The sequence below is a fragment of the Chenopodium album genome, chromosome 4 (genome assembly GCF_948465745.1).
Source record: "Chenopodium album chromosome 4, dcCheAlbu1.1, whole genome shotgun sequence".
Lineage (NCBI taxonomy): Eukaryota > Viridiplantae > Streptophyta > Magnoliopsida > Caryophyllales > Amaranthaceae > Chenopodium > Chenopodium album.
The window spans coordinates 5562671-5587658 of record NC_137837.1 but is presented as its reverse complement, the minus strand read 5'-3'; the positions used below and the strand labels follow the sequence as shown (position 1 = coordinate 5587658).

Genomic DNA, 24988 nt, shown 5'->3' with positions numbered 1-24988 from the left:
ACTCAGTTACTAGTTAATATTGGGTTGGAAACTTAGCCGTGTAGGGTTATAGATCATGTACCTGGATATATTATTTTGTTACTATTTGGAATGCATATTTCTAGAGAAAAAAATTTGTCAATTACCTAATTTAAAAAAAAAAAAGTGTACTTGTGACACTGATCTATTCATCTATTCGTTTCGAGTATGGATTAACAAATTAAACTTGAATTATGTCCAGTTAAAACTTTAAAGATACTTAGTCATGATTAATTGTAGGCCAAAATTTTCATGTAGTAAACAACTTTTTTAACTAACTTGAATATGTTATACTTGTAACAAAGTTGAATTGTTATATAACTTGAGTATCTGACACAACACACAAGCATATAATGTAGGTATATGTACGAGTAACATCATATTATTGCGTAGAATTAAAAGGCCAAAATAAAAATAAATAAATAAAAAATAATTTGACTAATTAGCTTTCGCATAAACTAGTTAATGATATAAAAACGAACTACTACGTACTATAAAAACATGCAAACTGATGATTTCCCTAAGGAGATCAAAACTATCGTAATTCAGTACATATCTAAATATGTGATTACCACAATTATATTATTCTAAAGTTCCTAATAACTATAATCGCCTATATAAAAATATAATAATAAAACTATTGCATACTAGTTACTTTATTAATAACTTCTTATTCGCTAGGAGGGGATGCAGCACCATTGGAACATGCTTGGTTGTGGATGCTCTTGATTAGGGGACTTGGGTCGTTTTCCAGTAATGAACAACATTCATCACTCAATGAACCTTGAGGATGATTAATAAGATAATTTCCTACTTCGTTCTTGCAATCAATACCAGCAGGCAACCAGTGGCGGATCCAGGATTCCAAAGTAGGGGTAGCACTAAACAATAGGAAAAAATAATATACAGCTACTAGCCTACTAACTTGAGACTAAAAAAAAGAGCTAAATTTAAGCTGGTAATAACACGCCAAGTTTTTTGCTTAATGTAATGAGATTTTGTAGAAAAAGTTACCATTACATTAAGCAAAAAACTTGGCGTGTTATTACCAGCTTAAATTTAACTCTTTTTTTTAGTCTCAAGTTAGTAGGCTAGTAGCTGTATATTATTTTCCCCTATTGTTTAGTGCTACCCCTACTTTGGAATCCTGGATCCGCCACTGATTATCAGGTATAGTAAATTAGTAATAGAATTTGTATTTTACTCAAACTCAAACTCAAACTCTAATATTATAGTCTTATAGCTACGTACTACGTTATTACATACGAAGTAGTACAATAGTTTGTTTAATGTACAAATCGGAATTTCTATCCTTACAAATTATCACCTCGAATAAATATCATATCTTTAGCTTTTTTAAAAAAACCAATCAAGATAATATCATTTTGAAAACATTAAAATATATTCTTATCTATGAAAAAAAAACCCTAGAATCTTACTATTTTATTGTGTCCATAGATTTTTTTATTATTCCCTCTATTTTTTTTATATATCTTCTAAGTTTTCAACTAGATTTATTATTACAAAATAATAATTACCATCATTCTTTTGTTAAATTTTTGTATGATAAGGGAATTCTCACTTTTACCCCTTATCACCCACTACATGGTCTACTATTCGTATCTACATACGAAGTGAAGAAAACGAGTATCATTAGACATTGCTTCAGCAAAACTACACTATAAAATTTATATACTTGCAAAGTTTGATTTAGTAATGGTAATTAAAATCATAGTAATCAACCAATTGGTTGTTGGTGTAGTAGTGATTGGGACTACACTTGGTAGGGAGGACTCGTGTTCGATCCCCCGCAACAACAATCGGGAGGGGACTGAAACGTAGAACACCAAAAAAAAAAAAAAAAAATCATACTAATCAGATCAACACTATGTTTTAAACTTTTAGTATCATTGAAATTATTTTATTCTTTTAGTATCAACCAATGATTTGCCGTAGAATTGTTGTACCGGAGTATTACAATATCATAATGGTTGCATGTACAGTTGTACTTTAAAACCTAAGCTATTGGTTCGAATATTGGCTGGAGTAGATACTTCGTCACGATTTAGACACCAATTTTAGGCTAAAATTATAAAGCACTAAATTCGCGTAAAAGATCATCGTAACAAAAATAAAATAAAATTGCAGATGAAATATGCAAAAGTAATACGATTATACGAGTAATAATAACTATAAGACTAATCCATAAATAAAATTTATTATATCAAAACTACAAAATTAATGAACCTACGAGAACTACCAGTACCTATCTAAATATGTGATTACCACATTTATTTTAATCTAAAGTTCCTAATGACTATTATTGCATAATATAAATGACAATAATTAAACTATTGTAATGCTAATAACGTACTAAAATAACTTCCTAAGCACTAGGAGGAGATGCAGCACCACCGGAGCATGCTTGGTTGTAAATGCTCTTGACTAGAGGGCTCAGGTTGTTTTCGAGTAAAGAACAACATTCATCACTCAAGGAACCTTGTTTGTGATTGATAAGATAATTTCGGACTTCATTCTTGCAATCAATGCCAGCAGGCAATGGAGGCAATGGTGGGAATAGTGGTGGCAAATCGGCCAATGGTGGCAATGAACTCTTCCATCCCGGGATCAAGGGGCGGTTAAGGTGAGGGTGCGGGTGAGGAAGAGGAAGAGGGTGTAGGAATGCCTCCGGTTGCACTTCTTGGTCAAAGGTTCCTCCAATGGTTGCACTAGGAGTGGGTGCGGCACCACCGGAACATGCTTGGTTGTAGAGGCTCTGGATTAGGGGACTTGGGTTGTTATCGAGTAAAGAACAACATTCATCACTCAATGAACCTTGTTTGTGATTAAAAAGATAATTTCCGACTTCATTCTTGCAATCGATGCCAGCAGGCAATGGTGGTAAATTAGGCAATGGTGGCAATGACCCTTTTCCAGGGAAAAAGGGGAGATGGTGAGGTGGCTTAAGGTGGAGGTGTGGGTGAGGATGTGGGAGTAGGCGCGGCCCGTGCGGGTGTAAGAACACCTCTTGTTGCACTTCTTGGGCAAAGGCTCCTCCGACGAAAAGAGCTAGTAAACCAATGAATATAATTGTCTTCATTGTTTTTGTAGGGTATTTGTTTTGTGTATTCTACAAAAAAAACGAAGGGTTTGAGAGTTGATTTGTGTAATTTCAAGCCTGACATAAGGGGGTTTATATAGATTTTTAAGGAGTGATTGTATAAACTAAGGACTCTGTAGATATTGATATTAATTTGCTATAATTTAAGATAAATTTTAAGTTTGGTTATTGGTATTTCATTCAATGTCAAACTCTAATATTACATGTATGTGTTGACAAAATATTAAGCTAAATTTAATATTGAAAATTTATGATAGTTCATATAAGTAGAAAACCAGAATTTTTATCCCTCAAAATATACAGTATCATTAAAAAATTTAGTTTGAAAGATTAGTATATAAACTATGAAGATAAAGGGGCTAAACACATTAGAATATAATGATATTATTAGGTTTCGTAATCATGGTTGCTAAACGTAATCTCTATTTACTTAACGCACCTTCTCAAAAACCCAATATTACCCCTTTTCCCTTTCCTTCTTTTTCATGTTTCTCTCCTTCATTGTTATATATAGGAAAAAAAATTCACAAGAAATTAGAAATCGATTAATTCAATCATATGGTTTCATATACCTGGAACGATATCGTGTGCACTATTTCATTCAATTTGTATGAAACAGTGAATACTATTTTGGTCAATTTTTATGAAACACTACATACTGCTTTCTTCAAATTGTATGAAATAGAAGTTTATGTTTCAACCATGTTGCACGAAATTGTCAATTTTGTAAAAATTTGTTCACTTTTTTTTTTACGTTATGTTCATAATTATTTGGTCAAATAAGAAATCATCAAGCGGAAACTGCACTTTTAGTGAATTGTAAAAGCAAGGGAACAATAATGATATTGAATTCATTTGTAATCTAATGCACTTGCAATGACCTACTTAAATAATTCATATGAATACACAACGTGCCATACAATATATTTGATAATCATATTCAATTCAATATTAATCTTTCAATTATTTTAAAGATAATTATCTCATTTTTGTAATACTTGGCTACTTAGCAAGGAAGAGGAAAAAGGAAACCTATTTTGATGAATGGTAAAAATAAGAGGTAGAGGTGTTGGTTAGTAAAGAGAGGTTACATTTAGCAATCCCCGTGGTAATTGGTATTCGATTCAATATCTAACTTTGACATTACGACAAAATAATAAGCCAGATTTCAATATTTTAAACGTATGATGGTTCGATTTAAGTACAAAAAACTAGAATTTTTATTCCTTTTGTTAGAATGCCTTAATTTTAAAATAAAATATAGAAAGGAAAAAAAAAAGACTCTGATCGGTTGGCAGATTCATGCCCTGAATTCATCAGGTTTTGGATCCAACTTTGGATTAGGGGCGTCCACAATTCAGATTATGACCGAAATCCAATCCAATTCAATCCAAACTGAATTATCAATTCGGATTGAATCCGAACTTTAAATCGAATCAGATTAGATTAAGATTTTTTTAAAAAATTCATATTTTCAGATTGGATAGAATTGATCCTAATCGGATTTGAATAAAACCGAAAACCAAATTGTATAATTAAGGGTTTGTTTGGCATCATTTTTAGTTTTCAATTTCCTGTTTTTTTGAAAACGTAAAAACCAAAAACAAGAAAAAGGTGTTTCCACTTTTTTATTGTCAATTTTTAAAATTATTATGATTTTAATTAGTTTAAATAATTTTTGATTCATTATGTGACATATATAATACGGAGTATACTTTTATACAACAAAAAACCTAAAAACAGAAAACTACAACAATGCCAAACGAACACTAAGCTTGTATGAATATAGATTTTTGAAATTTAGCCCAAATTAATTAGGGAGACTTTGTATTCATTTACTAATGACATGATGTTGAACTATATTAGCAACTAAAAATTAACATAGTTTAATTCAGATTTTCATAACGGATCCAAATTATCGAATTTTGATTCGGATTGGGAGAGAAATTTGAATCGGATCGGAAAATTTAAAACCGAATTATATTTCAAATTGGATTGGATTTGACCTAAATCCAAAACTGAAAACCGTACGGATACCCCTATTTTGGATTTGTAGACTTGTTTGTGTCAAACAATTAAATTTCTGTTTTTTTTTTTTTTTTGTTTTTTTTTTTTGGTGTATTTAACTGGATTAATCTATTGGTCTGAATACTATATATTCAGTTACTAGTATATGTTCTATAAACAGACACCAACAAATAAGTTATAACAAAAATATATCGCGTAAAAGATCAAATCACAAGGGAAAAACAAAAAAATTGCAATTGGTATACGCAAAATAACAACAAGAATAAATAGCGATAAATAAATTTTATTGATAATGACGATATTAAAAATAAACTATACTGCTAACCAGTACATATTTAAATATGTGATTACCACATTTATTTCATTCTAAAGTTCCTAATGACGTATAATAAAAAAATACTACTCTTAATAAAACTACCGTAACAACAGTACTAAAACTATTTCTTAGGCACTAGGAGTGGGTGCGGCACCACCGGAACATGCTTGGTTGTAGATGCTCTTGATTAGGGGACTTGGGTCGTTTTTGAGTAACGAACAACATTCATTACTCAATGAACCTTGAGGATGATTAATAAGATAATTTCCTACTTCATTCTTGCAATCGATGCCAGCAGGCAATGGAGGCAATGGTGGCAATGCCCCCTTCCATACAGGGAACATGGGGCGATGGTGAGGTGGCTTAAGGTGTGGGAGAGGGTGTGGATGTGGGAGTAGACGCGGCTTGTGCGGGTGTAAGAACACCTCTGGTTGCACTTCTTGGGCAAAGGTTCCTCCTACGAAAAGAGCTAGTAAACCGATGAATATAATCGTCTTCATTGTTTTTGTAGGGTGTTTGTTTTGTTTACTCGATAATATAAAACAAAAGGGTTCGAGGGTTGATTTGTGTATTTTGGAGCCTGAGGCAAAGGGGTATTTATAGATTTTTAAGAAGTGTTTGTATAAAATTGGGACTCTAGATATTGATAGTACGTAGTATAATGCTACAATTTAAGATAAATTTTAAAGTATGGTAATTGGTCTTTGATTCATTATCTAACTCTGGTATTACATGTGTTTAAAAACAAATAAGCCAGATTTAATATTGAAAACGTATGATAGATTGATAGTTCAGTTAAGTACAAAACCAGAAATTATATCCCTTAAAATATACAGTATTATTAAGAAATTTAGATTGAAATATTTTTTTTTTTTAAAAAAAAAAAAAAAAGAACTAAAGACAATTGATATTATTTTGCTATAATTTAAGATAAATTTTTAAGTTTGGTAATTGGTATTTGATTCAATATCTAACTCTGATATTACATGTGTGTACAAAATAATAAGCCAGATTTCAACATAAAAAACGTATGATTGTTCAATTTAAGTACAAAACCAGAATTTTTATCCCTTAAAATATACAGTATTATTAAAAACATCAGAATACTGTTATCTATCAAAATATAAAATTAAGAATCTTCTAGTAACACTGTGAATTCTGATTATAATCAAAGGTTCCTTCAGAAGAACATTAATCTTTTGGAATATCATTATATTGAAATCTGAATAACTCCCTACTGCTACCGCCCGAGTACAAACTATACTAAAATTTAACCAAAGTTGTGGAACGGGTTTTGCAGTCAAAAGTACATACAGTATGACAGAGTATCATATATTTTCCTATCAATTTAAAAAAGAATTAAAAAATTCTATTCGAAAACGATCATATTGAAGTAATATTACCTTTTTAAAATTTATGTAAATCTAACGCGAGTGACAGTTACAATAATGTATATAATGAGCCTACAAGGCGTCTCTACAACTTTTAATGTCAAGGATATTGTGTTTATTCAAATCCTCAAGGTAAATTCATTTTTACTGAATTGATGATGGCATTCATACAGCATATACAGAGTAATTTGCAAAGAGTATTAAGGATACAATCTTAGTTTAAACAAAAGCAACACTCGACTCTATTTCCAACTTACCTTTATTCTCTCATTCTGGACTCGAGATTCACCAAACACGGATTGTGGAAATAGACTGGAGAGCAGAAATGCTTGTAAGCTTTTATGAGTAATCTCGCACTCTACAAGGGACATTATTGTTTGTAAGAAAATGAAACATAGTAAATTGCAGCAAGTGCAATACATAGGTTACTCCTGTACATGTTAAAATATGACTAGTTATCTCACCTGTAGAAAACTTTTCATAATACAAAACTTGCAAAATACTATGATGAGCCTGAAAGGACTTTGGTTAAGGTAGTTTGCAGAGTTGCCACAGAATCAATAGCCTCCTTCGTGAACCAGCTTAATCCAACTTTAATCTTGTGCTGATCAGTTGGTAACCTGATGAGGTACGCCAGTTTCCTCGCTGCAGCAAGATAACAAAAGAATTATGGTTTGAATAAATAGAAGAGGATAGGTATTTTGAAAGGGCTGAAGAAGTAGAATTTTACCTGCATGGCCAACAGGTCCTTCCAAGGTTAATCCATCAATGAAACTAGGAGTAACAGCAGCATCATATCTCCCTAGAGTCATCATCTCTCCCAAGTTCTGAAACCTGCAACACCAAAGAGTACAAGTCAGCATGATTCACTTTATCATTATTGTTCGCACTATGCACAATACAGTAAAAAAGCATATAGGGCTAGTTCATTATTTGGGGGGAGGGGAACAAATAGGTAGACCTGGATGAAAAATATCTTCCTACTAATGGGTCTATGGCCAGAGAAAATTGCCTTAAATGAGCCTGTGAGCATTAAAATGAACCTGAAGGATGTGATTTCAACTACAATAAGCCTAAATTTAAGTTGCCAAAATATATTTAAACATCAGAAGATTAAGCTAAATCTTCAGCCATCATAGCAGAAAATTCCTGAGAGTACTGAACAGAAATTACAAGAGCCTTAAAATGAGTATATAAAGTCTAATTAAATTGTAAAGATGACGTGCAAGTGGCAGCTCAGCATCACGATTGAAAGCATAAAATTTAAACCTCCTATGAAATGTACGTAATGGAAATGTAACTCCTTACTCGGGCTTTTTGTTTCACCTCAAGTATGTAGTATCAGAGTATTAATAGCAAGGGAACTAAATTATAGAGGTGACAAGTACTTCATCTCTTTTCAGCCGCACCATTCAATTTGGCAACTAACAGTTACAATTAGTTATATTAAAGGAGACGACTCCTCTGTTCCTGAATACCTTTATCTATTTATTGATTTATTCACTTTTAATCAACCAAACCCCAACATCTTCCTTTTTTATTCACATTTAATTAACCAACCCCACTAACTTACTACTCTATTCACCTTCCTAAAAACTTGTGCAAAAGGCAAATGGGAATTAAATGTTGGGAACAAGGAAGTAACATATTTTGGCAGGAAATGTCCTTTGAATAAGCTGAGGCCTGGTTCTGATGGCCAATCCAAATTACTCAAGCATACAATAAACAAAAAAGAATTGAAGATCTGACCTGAAAGGTAGAAGAGGACGATCATTGATTGCAGCCCATATATTCCAGCCTGTAAAATCTGCTTGCTGGAAAGCTACCTGAAAGATATGACAGCAAGGAAAATGCCACTATTAAAGATGGAAGAAAAATTATTGTGGCCAAAACAGATACTGATGCAGCAAAAGTTTATTGGAAAAAAAAATATATATCACAGGCTATTACACCTGTGCAGTAGGAGGAAGAGGCTTTCCACTGGAGTCTCTCAAAGCAGAGGAGTCACCTAATGCGAATATACGTGGATTACCCTTTACTCGAAGAGTTTCATCAGTTTCTGCTTGTCCTATGCCATTAAGAGGAAGCATGTGGGGCTTATCAGAGGGCTCCAACTGAGGAAGGCGAGGCTTATTGCCAACAGTCCACAGAACTAAATCTGCTTCCAGGTTTTGCCCTTGCAGGCCCCTTTCAGCAGGTTGAATTTCCACAACAAGTTCTTTAGAATCTTGCTGCATGCCATAGTTTCCCTCGTCAGTCAACTGGTTCAGTACCTCAACATCAGCAGCTCTTTTTACAGCATTAACAAAATACCCTAAAAAGAGCTGAACATTTCTGTCCGAGAGCACCTATAGATGTCACAAAATAAATCAGGATTTGCATAACAGGAAGTATTCTATCTAACATAGAAAGCCGACAAAATAATATAAAATAGCATCTGAACACCTCACTTCAACACAAGCAATAAAAGGGGAGGGGAGGAGGAATAGATTGTATAGCAGTAAACTGATAAAGCATAAAAACATGAAGTTTATGATAGACAGATTACTTTTAAGGCAGCTTCCCGGTTACCAGGTGAGGCAGATGGACAGATTGTGTTATTTACATTAATTGCTTGCACAATTCCTTTATCCTTCAGTCTTTCGGATACTGTTGCAGCTAATTCCACTCCAGAGTAACCACACCCAACAACTACCACCCGGATTGGGGATCCCTCGCCAAAATACTTTCGCTCCAATGCTTTTAATTTATCGTTAACTTTCTGTAAAATGAATGATGATCAACATCAAATATCATCAGGTCAGATAGTAAATATATCTTAAAAGACCAAATGGTAAACAGCTATACATGCCAAATAATATACAAGGGTACAAAGAATAGCTAAGTTGTTTATCCTACAGTTTTATACTATCTCAGGCGGTTGGGCCATAAATTGACTGCCTCAACTCTTTGGCTGAGAAGGACAAACTTTGTTTTCATCCTCACACCAAAAACCAACCCAATGATAACACGATTGAATCTCACGTTCACTATTGCATTCTCTCCAGCAAGTATGTACTTTAAATCTAAGTTGATAATTTAAGTTGTAAAGACTTGCTCTATGTAAGCTCTACGACAAATAAAATAGGAGGGAAAAGCTACTCCATAGTCCATAAATTGTTAAAGGGGGAAAAAAAATCACCTCTTTAAGAATTTCTGCTACATAGCACAGTTCCCTTACAATTTTCAAACAGAGAGGTAAAGTTGCTATACGTATACTTTATTTTAGAATGCAGGCAGAATTCTCTGCAGTCTGCACCATATCTCATCACAACAGTTGTTTCAATTCATTTATTACTTTTATACTTCAGAATTTAAGGCTTTACTCTACATGAATTACCACCATCTTACCACCATCATCATGCTGCTCTAGATTCCATCATTCCAATGATGAGCAGTTTCTTATTCAATTACAGCTTCTGATGTAACAAGAGGATCCACAGAGCTATTTATAATTATTTTCGGCTCCATTGTAAATTTCAACTAGAATTAAAGTGTCAATACCGTGGTTTGCTGGAATTTCGTGGTTTGCTTTTCTTACCGTCAACCCAATACACTGTAAGTAGTCACATAACTCACGGAGTCAAATATATAATGTGTAATGTCCCACGCAAGCATCAAGGTAAGTACAAATACCCAACAAATAAAACAAATAATTTAATACCTCAAATACTTACACATGCATCCTCAAAAGTGGAAAATGGCAGAGCATATTCTACAGCCCCTGGTACCATGTCAAGCTTTGGTTCAGCCCCCAAAGCAAGAACCAACCTGGCTGTCCAAGCAAACAAACAAGTAATCAGCCTGAGCAGTAGCAAATAGATTTAAGCAACCACATACAATGACAGCTTAACAGCATTATGCCATTGTAAACACAAATTTTAAATTTGGCCCAAAATAATTAATTCTAATTAAAGTCAAATAAACACGAGTCAATACTTTGACTTTGACCCGTATAATATCCAATGTGGCACTTATATAAAATTTACGTGCCTACAGCCATATTTTACAAGAAATATTGCCAAGAAAAATAGCACCTCCTTGATGTTAGACACATATGGAAAAGACAATAATTGGTAACAAATTAACAATTGATTTTAAAAGTGAAACATAATATCATGAAACAAGATAATTTAAGTTATAACAGATCAAGTGCAGATCCACATAGCTCAATGGCATAGAGAAAACCCCATAGATGTACCATACATAAAATGAGTCTCTTACTGCAGTACTAGATACCAAAAGCAAGTATGCAAGATACAAATGCAGAACACACTGAAGACTGAAGAGATTACCAAAGACAAAACTAATACCAGTCATATTCTATAAGAAGATCACTTTCAAGTTGCACACTTCCAGCACAAGGGTTCCTTTGACCACCGCTTGTGGGCATATCATTGGTATGGAGGAGTTTCACTCTGTCCTGTATAAATTGAACCTCAGTGTTTGCCAGTAATTCTGAAAATCGGGGAGCAATTTCCCATTCATCCACTTCTGCAATTAAATCCCTTTAAAGGTTTACAATATAAACTAACAAGGAGTTGATAGTGTAAAGATGAATACTAAGGAAAAACGTTCACAAGATAAGTTCTCAAGAAGTAAAACAAACCTCCAGATAAAAGTTCATAAAGCATTGGCTTGAAAACAAAACGATCAGACTGATCAATGAGAGTTACCTGGTCCCACATGAAAGAATCGAACAGTATTAGAGTAGCATAGGTGATATTAGGGATAAATTGTGAGGAACTCACTACCTCACTGACTAAACAGAGACAAGAACACAAGCAAAAAGAAACACACAAGCAAAGAAATAAAATCGAAAGGTTGATGATTGATTGATTGAAAGATAACGGTAGCTTCAACCTACCACTCTCCAAAAGTAACATCAGGATTCTACTCTCTTTTACAAATGTCCAATCTCATACCCTCTCTTCTAAGACAAACATTCTTATATATACAAGATTAGGCTACATTGCTCTTTAATTATCTTTGTCTTATTCTACTGTTACTTCATGCTCTACTGTCATGCTGCTCCACTAGTAGGTGTTGTTGGTGTTGCTCCCCTCCCCTTCTGAAGTTGCAGACCTTAACTACCCTTGTCCAGTTGTCCTCATGTGGTGGAAATGCTAGAGTGTTGACTGCTTTCCCCTTCCTCTGATAGTACAACTTAATTGGCGGGTTAGGTGTAGAAACAGGACTGTTGGCTTGGTCTATTACATAAATAAGAATTGCTCCATTCACAGCTCAGACCATCATAATTTAGTGATGGCCACCTTCAACATTTCACTTACAAATTATAGCAAGTTTAACAATCAAATTTCCCCACCCTTTTCCATCAATAAATTGCAAATTAAAAGGACTGGACTCAGTGGCTTCAGATCCATTACTGTCTAAGGAAAAACAAAAAAAAAAAACAAATTACACCCCTATGGTAATGAATATTGAAAAATAAAGCACCTTACTTCACAGAAAAATATACTCTCTGGATCCCAAATCAAGCTAATGTTTTTTAAGGTGAGTTACATCTATTTTCAGTAATCTCTACCTTTTCTCTAAAGTGAGGGTCCACACCCATCTACCCACCACCTTTTCCCCTCTACCTTGTCACACTACCTAATCTTTGTGCAAAAGTAGTAGCTTAAATACATGACAAAGGGAATATATCTTCGGTTAACATTGTGATATAACCAATATCCAACTTCACACCAATGGTGATGACAAATATTTCACATAGTCAGTTCGAAACATATCTCAATCATAGGAAACATGACAAAGTTATGGAACAAAAATAGTCTGTTCAAAACTAGTTGTGTGCAGGCTGCAGCAATTTAACATTCCTACAATAAGGTCAATAACCAGCCAGAAAAGAATATTAATGCAAGATGAAACCAAGGATAACTTACTTGAGGTTTCTTGCCATCAGGCCAAATAAGAGACTCCAGTCTTAAAGCTGTATATAAGCCCCCAAATCCACCGCCTACTATGCATACCCTAGGCCTCTGTTCAAACCAAAGAAAAAAGGAAAGAGGGGATCACACACGATTTCTACTAAATTTGAAATGCTATATACAGAAAGAAATGAATCCTAAGGTGCACTCACACAACACACAAACTAAACATACCAGATACGAAAAACAACACAAGCAGCTAGCACTTGCTAGATACGTCAATAGATAAATTAATGACAGAAGAGATTAAGAATGAATAAAACATCTAAAAAACCTGAAACAGATGATCTACAAAGCATATGGACCACGCGAAGCATAGGGAAGCGCTTCAGGTTAACGCGTGTTTTCATAAACATCAACAACAGGTGGCTCCTATTTATTAATCCAGTTACAATGCTAAGAATGATAAAAGATCTATATTCTAACACTGCCAATGGAGTAACATTTTCAAGAAGTTAATGCCTGTCAATAAGTACTGAGAAGTGAGAACTACTAATTAAGCAATGGTAAACCATTATGCATCAAACATGACATCATTATTTTCAAGGCAGACCAACCAAGCAGGGTCTTCAACCATATACTCTGTGAAAGGTCATGGTAATGAAACCAATTATTGGCCCTTCATGCAACAAAAGGCTCAATCATGATTATTAAAGCAATAAATAACATTTTTACATAATGTCAGGCCACTTAGGCAAACTTCAGTTGTAATGACCGCTAACTGTTTCAATCTACCAAATCCCCAAATCCAAATCACTGAAAGCAATATCAACATGGACGACAATAAGTCAGGCACAATAAGATGTGACTCTTGATAAAATAGATGTTCATTGCATGGATTAAATAAATTGAAACCTTCTTGTCTGGCCATATATAATGCTTTATATCTTGCTCCCTTTCGGATACTTCAGCAACACCCCCATTAATCCCTGTATTAGCTGAAGCGACAGTAGAGAATCCTTTCCTTTGAAACTTCCCATATAGTGAAGATTTGATTGCATATCGCCCCGTAAATATGGGAAATACTTTATTTAGTCTCTTTACAGTTCCTGTAATAGTAAACAAACAAAAATTTAACAGAAGGAAAATAAATGAAATGGACAAAATATGTCCAAAGAATAGGAATATAAAGTAAACATGCATAATTGTGCACTAAGGTCAAACCTCCAAGGTCCTTTTCAGATCTCTCAAAACCAAAAATTTGACAGCATGGTATCAACCAATTAACAAAACAATCTAACTTCAGCTCGTTCTGAAGAGCAGCACAACATTGGTACTGAACTTTTTATCCAGGTTCTCTCCCCATGATCATACCACCCCTCTGTTAGGCAACATATAAAAAAGCCAAGAGTACAAGTACTAGAGAGTATAAATAAACAAAACCCCGAAAGACATCATATCCATGAAGACGGAAATGTGTTGATAGCAAATATGAACAATAAACAACTAATCTTCATCCTAATCAATCAAACAGGTATCCTAAAACTTAAATCTTGTAAGATAAGCACCAAAGCTTGTGAATTCATTTCGGCATCAATATCACAATCTCGCCCGTCCCATCTCCTCTCTTTACACTTTAACTCTTATTGCATTGTGAATTCAATTCTCTTTCTAACACCAACAATAGCCTACTACATCCGGCAACAACCTCAACATACTTCCTTCACACCCTTCAGCAATAACCAAGGCAGCAAGCCAGCAATGCCGCATGACAAACTTTTAAATAAAACGGATGTTCAGTAATAGTAAATTACTGAACATCCGTTATAAAGTGACGATAAAATGCGCAAAAGTTACACTAAAACGCACAAAAGTTACTCTGACATATATAAAAGTTATTTATGCTTCATTGATAAATTTGACAAAAGTGACACTAAATCTGACAAAAGTGTACCCGATGTACAGTAAATTACTGAAAACCGGGTGTATACAAAAGTTTTCCATGCAGCATATATCATATAGATTAATGCAATCCGATCAAAATCAGTGAAACGCGCCCCCCACTAATTATACATGGACAATCACTCCAAATTGCCCACATAAATGACAATTTGATTCATTAAGATAACAATATTGCATGTAACACCACAAATTCAAATTTCAAAATCCCACAAAAGAAATACTCAATAATTCTTCTACAACAACATTTAATATGTAATTTCCATATTCACCTGATCCATCTTCCAATAATACTTCATTTGCCAATACAATATTGGAAACTACAATTAAATCGGAAAATATGCTAAAAGGGTGTCCAAGTAGACCGTCCAAAATTCCCAATTAAATCAATATACACAAACCCCACTTATAAAAAAAATCCTAAAAAAAACATGTAATAGGTTGAAACGATTATACAACAAATTCTTAATTATGGGGTTTAAAGGCCTAATAATTAGCAAAATTAAAGTAAAATGGAGTGCTGAAAATGGAGAAACAGCAAGAAATATGGATGAGGGAAACTTACGGTTAAAATGGGGAAGCGTTGATGTGGAGGACAAAGCGAGCTGCGACATTGAGGAGGATTATCAGTATCTCGTACTCGAATGTTTGCTTATCTATTCGAAAGAAAGAGAGAAAGTGAAAGATGGTTGAATTGGTTGAATAGAGTGAGGTTTGGGTGTTTCCTGGCTCACTGGCTTCCACGTTAACGGGCTACTTGCTCTAATTTCATGTGCTAATTGCACTTTTAGGGTCTTTAAACCTCCACGGGAGGAGTGAAGTACCGACTAGTCTCTTAGGGTCTGTTCTTATACGTTTATTTTCATTTCAACTAAGTTAAGTTTAGTTCAGTTCAGTTCAGCTTTTAATTTCCTTCTCTTATAAAATATTTATTTCAGTTCAGTTCAGTTCAGCTCATTTCAGTCTATTAGAACAGGCCCTTAGTTTGCAAAACAAGACATTTACGTTATTATTTTTTTTTTAATCAATTCTGAGCTTAATTGGGTGTTTTAATGACCTTTTAAATCTTACCCGAAGAAAGGCCTTTGGTTCACATAGTTTCCTAACCAATAGGTTAGTGACTTACGTACCTATTGGTAAAGCCGGCCTACACGACCCTATAGGTGGGAAAGAAACAAATTTTATCAATAATTTGCACATCATGTATTTTTTTATTTGCAAAACGAGACACTTACTTTTTTTTTTTTCCTTTCTAATATCGAGCTCAATTTGGTTCTTTAACTCTTTAAGAACCAAAATGAGCACTAAAATCTTGACGGAATATTTTTATAGCGCAAATCGAGGAAAAATTTTAATAACTAGCCATTAACAAAACCCTACTTGAAGTAGCAAAATCTATATTTTTATATTTTGGGTGGCAGTAAAATAAAGAAAATTTTGACATTTGCTACCACTAAAAACACCGTGTTTCACATTTACTATCGGTTTTTTTTTTTTTTTTTTTTTAACTTTACTACCACCCAATTCACCCTTTGTTAAAATTAACTACTTAATGCCTTATTCCATTAGCATTTCTGTACTAGGGCCCAACCACCGACGACCACCTTCCAGCTACCCTACTGCCACCCCTCCCCTTCCCTCCTGTCGGCGCCCACAGCTTGGCGCTGACAACCACATCCCCTCCCTTTCTCCCACATACGCAGCCAACCTCTCTCCCTTTTCCCCTTCTTCCTACCCCAACCACAACCCCCACCCGAACCGGAAACTACCCCTCCCATTACCTTCATTGAAATCGGCCCCTCCCCATTCCCTCCACCGCAATCGACCCCCTCCCCTTCCCCTACCCTTTTCGGCCACCCCTAACCCAAAACCCCCATAAGCGAAACTCGTTTACGGTGGTTTGGGCTAGTGGTTTAGGGTTAGGGGTGTCGTTTTTTGGGTGGGGGAAGGGGAGGGGGGTCGATTCCGGTGGAGGTATGGAAAGAGGGTGGCTAGTTTTCGGTTTATGGTGGGGGTCGAGGTCGAGGCAAAAGAAGGGGAAAAGGGAGGGGGTGGGATGTAGCATTGGTGGGGAAAAAAGGAGGGGGTGGGGTCGCCGGCGTTGGCCGTCGGGGGGGGGGGGGGGAGGGGAGAGGCGTCTGACGTGAGGGGCTGGATTTTTTTAATTAATTTTTTTAAATAAACTTACGGAATATTCCGTTAAGTGGTAGCTAAGTTTAACAAAGTGTGATTTGGGTGGTAGTAAAGTTTTTTTTTTTTATTTTATTTAAAAAAAAAAAAAAAAGATAGTAAATGTGAAGCGCGGTGTTTATAGTACATAGTAAAATTTTCGATAGGTAACAAAAGCCAAAGTAGTACTTTATAGTAATTAGCCTTTTTAATAAGTTTTTTTTTTTTTTTTTTTGTGTCCTACCCGCTTCACCCTTTAGGCTAATCCGGATTCGAGGATCAGTTCTAGTGGTTACGTTTCAGTTCCCTTCCAATTATTATTGCGGAGGATCGAACACCTTTTTAATAAGTAATTGTATGAGTAATATACTACGAAGTAATATTTATGAGTAATATACTACGGAGTAATATTTTAACCATATCGACCTTGCCCATATCTTCCGTCCATATGTCCATAAGACCATAACTCGATCCCAAATTCAAAATTATATAACCTTGGGTTACCTTGTCCAATTGTCCATTAACGAACGAAACTCCAATTAGTACCAAAGATTTAATATCACCACCGCCGTAATAATACCGTGGACTTCCAAATCAAACAAGAAAAAATAGAGTCAATTGAGAGACATGGGAGAAGAATCAAAACAACAGCAACAATGAGCAACAGAGGTGGAGGGATGTTGGGCAACCATCATCTCCAACAACAACAACATCATCACCATCAACAACAACAGCAACAACATCAACAACACTCCAATAACAGCAGCAACAAACCAGAATGGCTGCAACAGTACGATTTGATCGGTAAAATTGGGGAAGGAACTTATGGTTTGGTGTTCTTAGCCCGTGTTAAACCCCCTTCTCCTCATCGTGGTAAATCTATTGCTATTAAGAAGTTTAAGCAATCTAAAGATGGTGATGGCATCTCCCCTACTGCAATTCGCGAAATCATGGTTTCTCTCTCCTCTTTCTTTTTTATTTTTGTTCAATATTTTTTGGGGTTTTCATTGTTGTTCAATATTGTAATTGTAATTGAAGTTTTGGGTGTTTTGTTTATTATTTGATTGATCAATAAAGGTTGGATTTTTTTCTTTCTTTTTTCTGGGTGTTTTATGGTTGATTGGAATTAGGGTTTTTTTTTTTTTTTTTTTTTTTTTTTTTTGTTGTTGTTGAATTGGGAATTTTGTAATTCACTTGTGAAAAGGTGTAACTTTTGAATTTTGAATTGAAAGGGGAAGTGTTAGCTTGTGGGGTTTACTGGGAATGTGTGAAATTTATCAAATTATGGGCTAGGAAATTTAAAGCTTTCAGCTTTCATCAATGGAGCATGATGATTCTCTCTTTATAGGTATTTCTATTAATTTTGAAAATAAGAGGATTTATTGGAGATTGTTCACGATAAAACTCTAGGATACTTTCAATATGCATACTTGTTTAAATGGTGTAGTGTTGGTGTTCTATTTTTGATATTGGAAGAGTGTGTCGATTAGTTCATTCTTTGATTACCGGAGGTATTCTTATCAAGTTAATTACTTGTATAACATATGGACATTCCAAGGGCTAGATATATACTTTCTTTTTGTGAAATCTAGGAGATTACTGCATACGTTCGACCATTGTTAGTTATTACTGCATAGAGCGAAATCTTCGTTAGAAGCATTGTGGTGATGATGATGTTGTTGGTGTTATAAGGGTTATGGGTATTACTATCATCTTGTTTATATCTGCTTTCTTTGAAATGCAGTTGCTACGAGAAATATCCCATGAAAATGTGGTTAAGCTTGTGAATGTACACATCAATCCTGCAGACATGTCTTTGTACCTGGCCTTTGATTATGCGGAGCATGATTTATATGTGAGTACCCTGCCCCTCTAGTATTAAATGAAAATAATGATACAATTTTATTATAAAGTATTTGTAATTTCTACTGCTGTCTAAGAGGAGGATAACTTATCTTAACAATCCTGCTACTTTCTCTGCATTTTGGGTCCTGCAGGAGATCATTAGATATCATAGAGATAAGGTAAATCAACCAATCAATCAGTACACAGTTAAGTCTTTGCTCTGGCAGCTGCTGAATGGCCTTAATTATCTACATAGGTATGGTCATTAGCAAGGCACTATAATATGCAAATGTTATGTTTACTCCAAATACTCAAATTTGTTGTCTCCTTTGCTACAGTAATTGGATCATCCATCGAGATCTTAAACCGTCGAACATTTTGGTATGGCTTGTGCATTATGTCGTCCTGTGTTGATGTCTCTAAATTATTGAAGTCTGCACTTTCATTTGCTTATATATATGTCTGTTTTGGAATATATGTTTGAAGGTTATGGGCGAAGGAGAAGAACAGGGAGTTGTTAAAATTGCTGATTTTGGATTAGCAAGAGTATACCAGGCTCCATTAAAGGCATTGGCTGACAACGGGGTATTAATTAGTTTTTTTTTTTACCTGCAATATATGGACTGTGATTGATTCACTTTAAGCAGGTTATCTGTCGAATTAGTTCACATTTTGAAGCCTTTGTGCAGGTTGTGGTGACAATTTGGTATCGAGCTCCTGAGCTGCTGCTTGGGGCAAAACACTACACTAGTGCTGTTGGTATTCCTTTAATCCAACCCCCCCCCCCCCCCCCCCCTTTTTTTTTTTTTTTAATTAAGTGTGCTGTAGATAAATTCCTTTACCCACAACCTTTTGGCATCACGCAATGCCTTAGATTCTCGTTTGACATAAATATTATCCTAAATATTATTTTCCTGTTGGAGCTGACCCTTGATTTTTTTTTTCTTTTTCTTTCAAAAATAAAAATAGATATGTGGGCTGTTGGATGCATATTTGCTGAGCTTCTGACTTTAAAGCCACTGTTTCAAGGTGCGGAAGTCAAAGGCACACCAAATCATTTTCAGGTATTTTAAAGGTTTATCTGTGATTTCTTGCTGGAATTATAAAATATTACTCTGTTATGCTGCAATTATTTAAAAACGTTATGAGGAGAGAGAGAGAGAGAGAAAGAGAGAGGAGCAATTACCAAAAAAAGTTATGTTGCAATTTATTTTGAAATTGCCTCTAATATGAATCAGAGGAATATATCCTGAGCTTTGATCTTGGTCTAATTTATTAATGTTGCTTTCTAACATGGATGCCTTCTGTTACAGCTGGATCAACTTGACAAAATATTCAAAGTCTTAGGTAAGCTAGCTAGAATTGGCTGCTAATTTTCTTTCTGAGGACCGAGTGCTCTTTATTAAGTCATTTCCTTCTACTTCAGGTCATCCCACACCAGAAAAGTGGCCTATACTTGCGAATCTTCCACATTGGCAACAAGATACGCAGCATATTCAAGGGCATAAATAGTGAGTGGACCTGCACTTCTTTCTTTCCCTCCTTGGTTGTTTGTGATTGGTTTCAGTCTTTAGTGGCAAGTGACACTGGCCAACATTTTTTATTAATATATTGCGTAGCCATGTTGTTTACGAGGATCATATTTTTATTTTATATTCCTGTTTACTACTACATATTTACTAATCCATCAAGTTTTTACCCTTTTACTCATCGTTTACTGCAGCGACAATCCTGGGCTTTACAGTGTTGTCCATCTTTCTCCCAAAAGTCCTGCTTATGACCTGCTGTCCAAAATGCTTGAGTAAGTGTGCTACTGCAATGTTTTGACTGTAGCGTTACCTGTGTGTTTGTGTGTATCAGTGTTTATAGTATACATCAATTTTTTGATTTGTTAATTTTTTTTAGTTGTATAAACTTATTGACCTTTGTAGAACACTTCATGATTCTTGTTTCTGTGATTTTCTCCTGGAAGATTTTTCATTTTATTTTCATGTTATGTTCAAATATATCTCCTGTTTACTTTTGTGATATTTTATTCCTTTGAACTTTATGCAGATACGATCCTCGCAAGCGACTAACAGCTGCACAAGCACTTGAACATGAGTAAGACTATCATTCTTTTCAGATTACTCTTTATTTTTCCCCCTTTTATTTGCATCATGACTTGAACATACTCACACCATTAGGTGGTTATTAGTTATTAGCTTATGGATGCTTTAAAGAATCATTGCTCTTGCTGGGCTAAATTTATATTGAATGGAGAATTACATAGTGTTAGGTTTTCAAAATTATGTTTCGTGAGGTGTGCTATGTAAAATTACTTGTGGCCACAGTCATATTCAATTATTCAGCTCCCTTTTTCTTTGATGAATTTATACTCCTAGTCTCCTACCACTGTAGTTTGTATTTCTGTTGTTAGATTTACCCCTTAGCTGACCTACTTATCTACCAGAACTAGCAAAAGACTAAATTTCCTACTCATGTGCCTCTCCCCTTTCGTCCTTCCCAATCCTTCTATGACACATCGTGCAGCATAATGGAAACCAGGATCCTTGGGAGCCCATGTTTGCACCTCTCCTTTTTCTCTGCCGCCCCCCCCCCCCCCCCCTCGGGTCATATCCATGGCACCATGCTCACGTGCACTAATCTCTAGCTTGGTTCCACAGTCTGAATAATAATTATAGTCAATGAACTACTTTCCTTATTTCTTTTATTACTCCCAGAAAAGAGTAGTTGAAATTACTTGTTCCGTCCTCAAAATATTGCCATCTTGGGTTTTGGCGCGCATATTAACCGTATAGTAGGTAGTGTAGGTTTTTGTTAGATATTGGAAAAGTAAGAATAAAGTCTTTCTTTGAGGGTTTAGTGAATTAGGTGGGATTAATTTTTCATTGAAGGTAACAAGGGCAATCGGGACTGACCAAAATACTAGTAGTATACAACTATACATGACAATTATCTGACGACAGAGAGTGTGTGATTTGTATCACATATTTGCATAATTTCGGGTTGTATCTGTGGGCAGGGGCGGGGGGGGGGGGGGGGGGGTTCTATTGGACCATTTGGGTTTGTGATTTCTTAAAAGTCTTATTTTTTGGCTTTTTGTAACTGAAGTTTTAAGTGAATGTGCAGCTTGGCTGGAAAACATGTGATTTGTTAGATTCGTCTTAATTATAAGATCAATTTTTTTATTTTTTACTTATTGATGATTAAGGATCGTAACAATTGAAAATTTGCATTGGAAAGTGAAAATTTTAAAGGTTTAATCTATTTTAAAACGAGGAAGTATTTCAGGAAGATTATGATTGACTTGCACACTTTTGATGTTTTGGAAATATTAATGTCTCTTCTTGACTCATCATATATTACTTTTTCCTTTCCGTGTCAGCATGAAAGTTCCATTTTTCAAGTTTCACTTGCCCCAGATTGAGTAGCTTCAGGTCTTTAAGGAGTCTTTGGGTTATTAATATTTTTTGTGTTTTTCCCCATATTTTAAAATCAGGTACTTCAAGATGGAGCCTTTGCCAGGTCGCAAGTAAGTTACTCTTCTCCCTTGTGCTGGACTCAAGTTGGATGCTGTTGTGGGACTGATCATTTGTCAATTGCAAAACAGTTTACTTTTATTTTAACCATGATAATGTTTTTCAGTGCATTTATTCCTTCCCGGCCTGAAGAAAAAGTTGTTAATTATCCTGCTCGACCAGTGGACAGTAATACTCATTTTGAAGGAACAGCAACCATTCAACCTCCACAGCAGGTATGCATATCGATGTGCTGCTTGGAACTTGTGAGCATACAATGATTATCAATTGCAGAAATCTTGTATCATAAGTGATTTAACATAATTCACTTCGGGCTGTACCACCACCCCCCCCCCCCCCCCTCCCCCGCACTTTCCTTCATGTTGGTTCTTACACGTGTATCTGAAATTTATATTAGCATGTATTTCTGGTTCGAGAGTGGTGCTTGAGAAGAACATGTTTCTTCTGGGGTAAAGGAAGGTGAGATATAAGAGAATTTTTAACCGAAGGAAAACAGGGAACCCATGCTCCTTCACTATTTTGTGGAATATTTTTTGAATGATTTATATGAGTCCATGCTGTGGAAAGAGAAGTAGGCAGAGACTATAGATGCAAGATTTAGTAATTATAACATGTAACACTGGAGGAGTTGAAAGTTCAGCTTCTGATCATATTAATGTTGAAAAGCTAATAGCTTGATCATCTCAGAGGAATCTTCTATTTACTTTGTAAGATGTGTTTTTTGTTAATATTGGACCAACCTGGTTTTGCTAATGTGCACAAAACCAGAGCTAGAAAAATGTTCAGTTCTTTAGGTTTGATTAATAGATGCATAGTATTAATCATCCCGTTGAAAGACTTAAAGTAGTCCTAAGACTGGAAGGATTATCAATTTCCAAGGATTATTGAACTTGACATCTAGAGGCAAGTAACCTGTTGAAATGAAAAACCTGTTCTATTTAACATTATAACTTCATAGAACTATGCGTTTATCTTGAATGTCCTCCATCCCTTTGCCTGAATTCCAACATCTCATGATAAATATAATGGTAACTACATTATAAATAGTTGCAAGAATATTTTGTTTTGTGTTTTAGTAGTTGGACTTCAGATTATAATTGCATGTATTGAATTCATATTTTCTCTCAGGCTCCACCTCCAAATGCTGGTAACATGCAAGGCTCTCATATTAACAGAAATGTACCTCGACAAATGAATATGGTTGGTATGCAAAGAGTGCCGCCTCAAGGGATAGCACCATATAACATCTCTTCTCAGGCTGGAATGGGTGGTGCAATGAACCCTGGAGGCATCCCTATGCAACGAGGTGTGGCTAATCAAGGTCACCCACAGCAGCAGGTACAGCTCTGTACATTCCATCTTGTTAAAATTTAACAGCATTTTCTTTTCTGTACAAAATTGTCTGGAACTATCTAATAATTGACACTTTTGGCAACGATTACCTTGTAAATTGTCAAATTCATTTCTTATGGACTATCTTTTACCTCTACCATTAGCCTTTTTCTGTGAAAAAAAAAAAAAGAAAAAAAAACAAGTATTTTGATCATCTCACCATTATCCTCGGTTCCCTCTAAATTCCCCTTTATTCAAGAGTCAAATTTCGCTCTGTGGTTTTACTCCAAGATTGTGTCTCTCTATCTCCATTCAAATTTGGTTCCGTAATTCCTCACCCACTCCGTATAAGGCTATAACTGAACCCTGAAATGATCTTTCCCAGTTTATTTAATCTGAAGATTTCAATTTTCTGGGAGGTGAAAATCAGGGCATAGTTGAATTGACTTTTTATTAGCAATAATTTGTAATTTGGATCAAATATTGATGTCTTCGACCCTTGGTGAAATCATAGATTGTTTTTTTTACTGCTAATACCTGTATTTATATTTGTAGCTCTTAAATCGTTCTTTGGAACTATCTCACTATCTCACAGTTTACTCTTTAGACTAATCTCTATTACTCCTTAAACTAGTCTAGGATGCTGGTTGCATATGGTCTGATATGTTTTATCATTTTGAAGCAGCTGCGAAGAAAGGATCCTGGAATGTTGCCTGGGTACCCTACACAGCAGAAATCAAGAAGGTTTTGAGGGATGTCATAACTAGGATAGAAGACATTGTTCGTGCTCACCTGAAGTCCCAAGCGTAGCATTCTAACAAATTTAATGGCCATTTGACTCCTGCAGTCCTTCCCCGTTGCTAAATACTCCGTAGTATGCCCAAAAAATACCAACATCAACCTGGGACTAGTGAAATCCAAGTCCGAGAGAAGCTTGAGCAGTGTTGTTTAAGAGATGCAAGTGTTGTCTTAATGTTTCTGAAGCAGAACTGCTCAGATTTCTTCGAAATGCAAGATGTATCCCTGATTTGTCTGCTTGGAGGGCCATGGACTCATAGAGGCATGTTGAGATGCTGGCCACATCCCTGGAGTCCCGACTGCATTTGCAGAATAGCCGTGAAATGCAGGGGATTCAGTTGATCGTAATTTAGGGTGTTCTGTTGTAACATTAGTTGCCTGCTATCGTATAACTCATTGCAGATCTGTGCCAGCACTATGGTATAGCAGCGCACTGGCTATTCTTATGTACTTTGTACATGCCCTTTTCCACCCCTATAAATATGTGTAAAATTATTTTTTTTTACAGAAAAATGACTATCAAAATTGTAATTTAATCCTCA

General features: G+C 35.2%; 2 protein-coding genes across 3 annotated transcripts; one reads left to right on the top strand and one right to left on the bottom strand.

The window, feature by feature from the left end:
* Positions 1-6850: 6850 nt before the first annotated feature.
* On the bottom strand, positions 6851-15486 carry LOC145628702 (alternative NAD(P)H-ubiquinone oxidoreductase C1, chloroplastic/mitochondrial-like). Its single transcript, XM_081681078.1, has 12 exons — positions 15326-15486; positions 13717-13910; positions 12817-12912; positions 11523-11589; positions 11227-11407; positions 10591-10684; positions 9423-9635; positions 8827-9222; positions 8624-8700; positions 7605-7708; positions 7339-7519; positions 6851-7232 (listed from the first exon to the last, which is right to left on the bottom strand). Exons 1-11 carry the CDS (start codon positions 15372-15374, stop codon positions 7377-7379), a joined length of 1614 nt encoding a protein of 537 aa, XP_081537204.1. The 5' UTR covers positions 15375-15486; the 3' UTR covers positions 6851-7232; positions 7339-7376.
* A 1969-nt stretch (positions 15487-17455) lies between these two features.
* On the top strand, positions 17456-24988 carry LOC145628701 (cyclin-dependent kinase E-1-like). 2 transcript variants are annotated; one of them, XM_081681077.1, is made up of 15 exons: positions 17456-17882; positions 18674-18784; positions 18927-19030; positions 19113-19155; positions 19261-19359; positions 19464-19533; positions 19744-19838; positions 20088-20121; positions 20201-20285; positions 20498-20575; positions 20830-20877; positions 22277-22309; positions 22423-22531; positions 23445-23654; positions 24334-24988. In XM_081681077.1, exons 1-15 carry the CDS (start codon positions 17586-17588, stop codon positions 24397-24399), a joined length of 1482 nt encoding a protein of 493 aa, XP_081537203.1. In that variant the 5' UTR covers positions 17456-17585; the 3' UTR covers positions 24400-24988. The 2 variants fall into 2 exon arrangements, with proteins under 2 accessions (XP_081537203.1, XP_081537201.1); XM_081681075.1 differs by having other exon boundaries at positions 24331-24988.